At 39.7% G+C, this 7,395-nt stretch overlaps 1 protein-coding gene across 2 annotated transcripts; it reads left to right on the forward strand.

Moving 5' to 3' along the window:
• Window positions 1-501: 501 nt before the first annotated feature.
• Window positions 502-5,459, forward strand: LOC133912857 (pentatricopeptide repeat-containing protein At5g55840). Of its 2 annotated transcripts, XM_062355794.1 has the most exons (3): window positions 502-848; window positions 1,750-1,896; window positions 2,002-5,459. In XM_062355794.1, the coding sequence occupies exons 1-3, from the start codon at window positions 689-691 to the stop codon at window positions 5,049-5,051; spliced, it is 3,357 nt and encodes a 1,118-aa protein (XP_062211778.1). In that variant the 5' UTR covers window positions 502-688; the 3' UTR covers window positions 5,052-5,459. The 2 variants fall into 2 exon arrangements, with proteins under 2 accessions (XP_062211778.1, XP_062211776.1); XM_062355792.1 differs by having other exon boundaries at window positions 1,750-5,459.
• Window positions 5,460-7,395: the final 1,936 nt, after the last annotated feature.

The following is a 7,395-nucleotide window of genomic DNA, read 5'->3' on the forward strand; positions in this document are numbered from 1 at the left end:
CGTCCAGTTAAACGGAGCCCGGCCTCATTGGTCCCTCGACAGATTCAGCCACGGCTAATCCCTTCCGCACGTCGCCGCCACCAATTCCGTACGCGCTGGTGCGCCCTCACGCTCACCGCCGGCCTCTTAGAGCATCTCTAACCTACCCCTTATCTGACCCTTTTTATTTGAGAAGCCCTTAAATCTCCTCCCTCATCTCCTATATCTAAGGGCTCCTCATCTAATCCCTCATTTAGAAGAGAGGGGAGGGAGAGAGAGGGAGAGAAGGGAGAGAGAGGAGAGAGAGTTACTAGATATTAATAAAATAGAGGTGATTCGAATAGAATATAGGAGGTCAAATATAAGAGATCGGTTGAAACGCGTTGAGAAATAGGGGATGAAATCTGGATAAGAAGTCTCTAAATAAGAGAAATAAGGGGTAATATGAGTAGTCGGTTAAAGATGCTCTTAGTTGTTTGTCATCCCGTGCTTCCATTGTTGAGGTGAGGAAAGAAATCCCCGCCCCCCTTCTCGCCGTGGTACCCCAATCCCACCCCACCCCTCGGATTCCAGCGCGTACGCACCTTCAGAGCTCGGAGGACGGAGTCGTGGACCGTGCGCAGCGACCCTGCCCTTGCCGTCGACGGCGGTGAGGACCGCCTCGCTGGAGGCAGACGCGCCCGTGCCCTCTTGCCCCCTCCCCGTTGGTATGTCGTCGTCGTCGTCGTCCTCGTCGCTGGCGTACTCCTTGTACCGCCGCCGGATCGTCGAATGCAAAGCGGCGGCCTACCCCTTACGGCTCCCCTCCTGCGTGAGACCGGCTGCGCGCCCTAGGATCGGCGCCGGCGTGCCAGCCGCCGCCACCTCAGGTGAAAGACTCCGCAAGAAACGCAATTGATCCCATTCTTAGCAATTAGGAGTGTGTCTCTTCCTTCCTTTGCAGAGTTAAGCGGTGGTAAGAATTAGGGGATTCAGATTTGCTTTAGTATGGTAGCTGGTTTTTGTAGTGCAAAATGCAAATTCTTGGCTGATTCAAGTTATCGCGAGTTCATGCGCCCTCCAATTACTAGCAGCTTGCAAATTGTGCATTGAGGCGTGAAGGCGTGGTATCTACACGTAGAGCTCATTTCTTTGTGCAAATTTTAAGTTTGCAGCATGCTTGTGGTTACGGCTCGCACACATGTTAGTTAATTTTTTCATTCTATTTTTTTTTATCGATTTGTAGCTCTATTTGCAAAACATTTTGCATTTCGTGAACATTTTGTGTCATTAGGTATTGTACTACTTGACTCTCAGAACTACGGTTATTCCCCACTTTCTTTCTCTGTCTGGTGCCTGTTCAAGTGCAAATTATCTCCATATTTGACTTAAGAAATGATTTTCCAATTTCTCAACAGTTGACGTGGTTCGCGCAACATTTCTAGGCATGTGGTTGTGATGAGTGTTTACTAGTAGATAACTTGTGAGGAAATTTCTGTGTTGTTATGCTGTCCAACATGTGAATATGACGTAGTAAAGTGTGAAAAAAGATTTGTTGTTGCTAAGAAGCCTTCTGTTTGATACAAATTCATGTTTCTAATGTTACTGGCAATGAGCATGTGTATGCATTTATACTTACTTTTATCATATTTGTGATATGAGACAGCAGTCCTAGGAATTGAGGTAGCATTTCCGTCCATAAAGTCAAGCCCCTACAGCTTTCCTGTGTGCTGTTGCTTCTTTTTGGGTGGCATCAACTCCCTGTTTCATTGATTTGGTTTTTCCTTTCAGCCCGAGGAGGTGATAGTAGCATCATCAATGCCCTAACTATGCAGCGGTGGGAGACCTTGAATAACATGGCATACAAAGTTGGGAGGCTTGAAACATCCGATGGAAAGCAGGCCTTGAAGATACTGAGTTCTCTTGTGCAACGATCAGGTTTGGCCCGAATTACTCATATTTACTGTATGGCTGTTCCGATCCTCATCCAAGCTCAAATGCATGCGCAAGCAATGTCAGTGCTGAGGCATCTTGCCATGACAGGCTTCTCCTGCAGTGCTATTTTTAGCTCTCTCTTGCGGACTATTTCACGCTTTGATTCCACCAATTGTATGGTTTTTGACCTCCTTGTCAAAGCATATGTCAAGGAAAGAAAAGTTGCAGATGCAGTTATGGCAATTTTCTTTATGGATGACTGTGGATTTAAGGCTTCAGCTGTTGCTTGCAATACCATCCTTAATACTCTTCTGGAGGACGGGAAATCAAAACCTGTTTGGTTGTTCATGAGAGAAAGTCTGGCCCGTAAATTCCCTCTGGACATTATCACTTGCAATATTCTTCTCAATTTCCTGTGCACTCAGGGTAAATTTAGAGAGGCTGAATATATGCTTCAAAAGATGAAGAGTTGTCGCTTACCTAATTCTGTTACTTATAATACTATACTACATTGGTATGTTAAGAAGGGAAGGTTTAAGGCTGCCCTGCGTGTTCTAGAAGATATGGAGAGGAATAGTATAGAGGCAGATGTGTATACGTATAACATCATGATAGATAAATTATGTAAAATAAAGAGGAGTACACGTGCTTTCCTTTTGCTCAAAAGAATGAGGGAAGATAAATTGACACCTGATGAATGTACTTACAATACTTTGATCAATGGATTTTTTGGTGAAGGGAAGATAAACTTTGCTATCTATGTCTTCAACCATATGTTGACACAAAGTTTGGTACCAAGCATAGCTACTTACACTACAATGATTGATGGGTACTGCCGAAATGGTAGAATTGATGAAGCCCTAATAATTCTTTCCGAAATGCAAAGTACTGGTGTCAGACCAAGTGAACTAACTTATAGTGCTTTGTTGAATGGCTACTGCAAAGTTTCCATGCTGGGACCTGCTCTAGATCTTATGGAAGGTTTAAAATCAAGAGGCATAACCATCAATAAGACAATGTATACTATTCTCATTGATGGTTTTTGTCAAGTAGGTGAGATTTCCAAGGCCAAACAAATTTTAAAGAGTATGCTTGGGAATGGAATTGATCCAGATGTTATCACCTATTCAGCATTGATCAATGGTATGTGCAAGATGGGTAAGACGCATGAAACAAAAGAGATTTTGTCAAGGATGCAGAAAAGTGGAGTTTTACCTAATGATGTGCTATATACAACTCTAGTTTGCTATTACTGTAAGGCTGGGTATGTCAAGGAAGCACTAAAGCATTTTGTGGACATTTATCGAAGGGGGCTAGTTGCCAATTCAGTCATCCATAATGCATTATTATGTGCTTTTTATAGAGAAGGAATGATTGCAGAGGCTGAGCACTTCAAACAATACATGTCCAGGATGAAGATATCGTTTGGTGCTGCCTCCTTTAACTGCATGATAGATAGTTACTGCCACAGAGGTAATGTAATTGAGGCATTTTCAGTTTATGATAACATGGTTAGATATGGTCATTCTCCAAATGTTTGCACATATCAGAATTTGCTTAGAGGATTATGTCAAGGAGGCCACTTGGTACAAGCGAAGCAGTTTATGGTCCGCCTTGTTGACACACCTTCTGCTATTGATGAAAAAACTTTCAATGCACTGCTTCTTGGGATTTGCAAATATGGAACCATGGATGAAGCTTTGGATTTATGTGAGGAAATGGTCAAAAACAACTTTTTACCTGATATTCATACTTACACCATTCTTCTCAGTGGTTTTTGCAGGAGAGGTAAGATTTTGCCTGCAGTCCACATGTTGCAGATGATGTTGGAGAAAGGACTGGTCCCTGATACTGTTGCATATACCTGTTTGCTGAATGGGTTGATAGATGAAGGCCAGGTGAAGGTTGCTTCTTATCTGTTCCAGGAGATCATATGCAAGGAAGGCTTGTATGCAGATTGTATTGCCTATAATTCATTGATGAGAGGATACGTCAAGGGAGGAAAGATAAATACTTTAGAAAGGGTGATGTCTGATATGCATGAGAGTGAGGTTTATCCAAACTCTGCTAGCTATAACATACTTATGCATGGGTATGTCAAGAAGGGACATTTTTCAAGGTCTTTTTATCTGTACAAAGATATGGTGAGGAAAGGGGTCAGACCAAACAATGTGACGTATCGCTTGCTCATACTTGGACTTTCCAAGTGTGGGATGATTGACATTGCAGTTAAGTTCTTGGAGAAGATGGTCTTAGAAGGCATTTATCCTGATAAGTTAGCTTTTGATATACTGATAACAACTTTCAGTGAGAAATCTAAGATGCATAATGCTCTACAACTTTTCAATTGTATGAAGTGGTTACGTATGTTACCTAGCAGTAAAACATATAGTGCCATGATAAATGGATTAATCAGAAAAAATTGCTTGGATGAGAGTCATGAAGTTTTATGTGAGATGTTACAATGCGGGCTTCAACCAAAGCATACACACTATATTGCATTGATCAATGCAAAATGTAGGGTTGGTGAGATTGATAGAGCATTCAGGCTAAAAGAAGAAATGAAAGCTCTTGGTGTTCTGCCTGCTGAAGTTGCTGACAGCTCAATTATTAGAGGACTATGTAGATGTGGAAAACTTGAAGAGGCAGTCATAGTTTTTAGCAGTATGATGCGTGCAGGAATGGTGCCAACTGTTGCTACTTTCACTACTCTAATGCACGGTCTTTGTAAAGAATTCAAGATTGCTGATGCTTTGCACTTGAAAAGGCTGATGGAGTTATGTAGATTGAAGGTTGATGTTGTCACTTATAATGTTCTAATTACCGGTTTTTGTAACAACAAATGCATTTCTGATGCACTAGATCTTTATGGAGAGATGAAATCGAAGGGACTTTGGCCAAATATTACAACATACATCACACTCATTGGAGCTGTGTATGCAACACAGAGAGTGCAGATTGGAGAGAAACTACTGGAGGATATAGAAGAAAGGGGCCTTATTCCGTCATCTAAGCATCCTGAAAATCTTGAAAGGCGGATGGAAAATACAATTAGGAGGTTAAACATGATAAGAAATTGTAGACAGGGACCTTTTAAGAACGAGGTCGAGGTATTGCCAGAAGATCATGTATCCATGGATAAAGTTGCCAATGATTGAAATCCTATTGAAATTTATCCAATGTTGAAGGAATTTTTCCATTTGATCAATATGGTTGGTACAAAGTTATGGGTATCTTTTCTGGTTTATGCTTGGGAAACATTATGTCACATCCATTGACTGTGTGTTTGGTTCGATGGATATGGCCATCCACCAAAAGGTGTTGTTTGGTTGGCAACTCGCTCGGGTGGACGGGCGACTAGCCCCATGGAATATTCGTGGGAGATATTCGATGGAGCAATCCGGTCAAAATGGCCAGATCGAGCCATCCAGCTTCTCTCCGTTTGCGTTGTGATTTTTTTAATTCTTGATTTTATGTAAGAGTTTAAGAGTGGTCTAAAATTTTTAAATATTTGTATAAGTAAATTAGAGCACTAGCAACTCATTTTAATTAGTTTGATTTAAAAACTATGAGCCAATATTTGATTGAAATTCTCTAAAAAAAAGCATAGTTTTATAACTTCTTGCAATTTTTAAGGACTCAAATCCAAAAATCAGAAAAAAAAAATTCATTAATATTCTTCTCATGTGATGTACTAATTTATAAAAATATTTTAAGCTTTAGATTATTTGGTGAAAAAATAAGCTCTTTTATAATACTCTATTTATATGTATTTTTATCATTTCATAAAATACATATAAATATGAATGAATCATCCTATCTACTCTAATTTTACCAATCAAACAAAAAACTAGCTTATCCTATCTATGTAATCCACCAACCAAATAGAAAATTAGTTTATTCTATCTATCCAAACTAAGAAAAAATTTAATCATCTTATCAGAAAAATATGGATAGTCATATCCCATCTAACCTCGTTCTCTAACAAACGCACCTTGAAGGATTAATATCTAGGTATGTTGAATGTGATTTGCCTTAAACAGCTAATTTCGGTGTTATATAATGTTTTTTATCCTGCTTTTTTTTTTTATCATAACACTTTTCTTCACTTTATCATGGAATTGGTGTTTGCAGAAAGACAAGATTTATCTGGGGAGGAACATCCCATATATTTCATTGGATTCTCAGGAAAGGTGAATGTGATTTTGAGTGCTGATGCCTGATTGGTAGGTAGCAATTGATATGCATAAGCTGCAGCGGGCATTCATAGGAAGTTTTACGATGTTGTTGTATTTACATGTTTCGTATGTACATTGATATGCTGATTTACCTCTTTTTTTAGAAAGTATTGCTGACGGTTCTTGCTCACTGACATGTAGTATCTTCAGTGGAATGTTTATCTGCAATGGTTGGCTGGAACGAAGAATATATTTAAAGGACTGTCTACATCAATATCCAAGATCCAATTAGTATAGTTGCTGTCTGGCAGCATGTTCCTAGGTAAATGCCCAATTTTACCTTCCATAGTTGCAGAATGAAAAGTTTGACTATGCTGAAAATTAAGAGTACACATTGACAGATAAGCCACTTGGAAAATCACATTCATCTTCTCCAATTGCTTGTTATCTGCTGTACAGCTTGGTTGCCAGCACGATGCTAGATAAAACTCAACTTATTAATGGATCTGCAGCCGAAAAGAACCCCACAAATAAGCGCTCTGTTATTAGCTCTGATATTTTTTATAAAGGAAGCTTTATTGGTTCTCATCGTCACATCGAGAGATACAATTGTATAAGAGTACACTTATAGCTTCTGCATAACTAGGATGTATGTAGCTAAAGAAAAGAAAAAAATACAGTGACTGCCAAAAAGGTATAAACAAAAAAGAGGAAAGAAACTGCAGAGTAGGTCTATGAGGTGTAGCATCAATCCATAGTCTAGGATGTCATTTAAACTGGGTAAAAAGCTCCCTGACCATCCACTCTAGGTCTATATTGCTCCTGTCGCTGCAAAATAGACAATGTATGAAACCAGTGCGTACAAATATAGATAACCTGCAAAGGAGAAGATATTTTTTCTTATTAAAGGTGGTTAGAAATAGCAACTTATATTCTATAGAGACCATAGACCAATATAAATACATGTACATATGAGCAATATGCAAAAAGTCCCTTATAGCATGGGATATTACACAGGCACAATAAAAGATAATATATCTCTAATACCCCTCAAACTCATAGGGTATCAACCACACTGAGTTTAGAGAGATAGGACTTGTGTTGAGTTGTACCCTATACCTTTATGAAGAAATCAATCAAATTTGGTAGCAGTTTGCTTGAACATGGTCCTCTTTATTGCAGTAGGTGTAGCAAGGACGACCACCACCACCTGAGGAGGTTGCATAATGTGAAGGATTCGCACGAGGAGCAGATGGTGGTGTAGACGAATATGTAGGTGTATCAGGTGGATGAGCAAACAATACTGAGGGAAGTGGCAACAATC

Source organism: Phragmites australis, chromosome 3, assembly GCF_958298935.1.
Source record: "Phragmites australis chromosome 3, lpPhrAust1.1, whole genome shotgun sequence".
NCBI lineage: Eukaryota > Viridiplantae > Streptophyta > Magnoliopsida > Poales > Poaceae > Phragmites > Phragmites australis.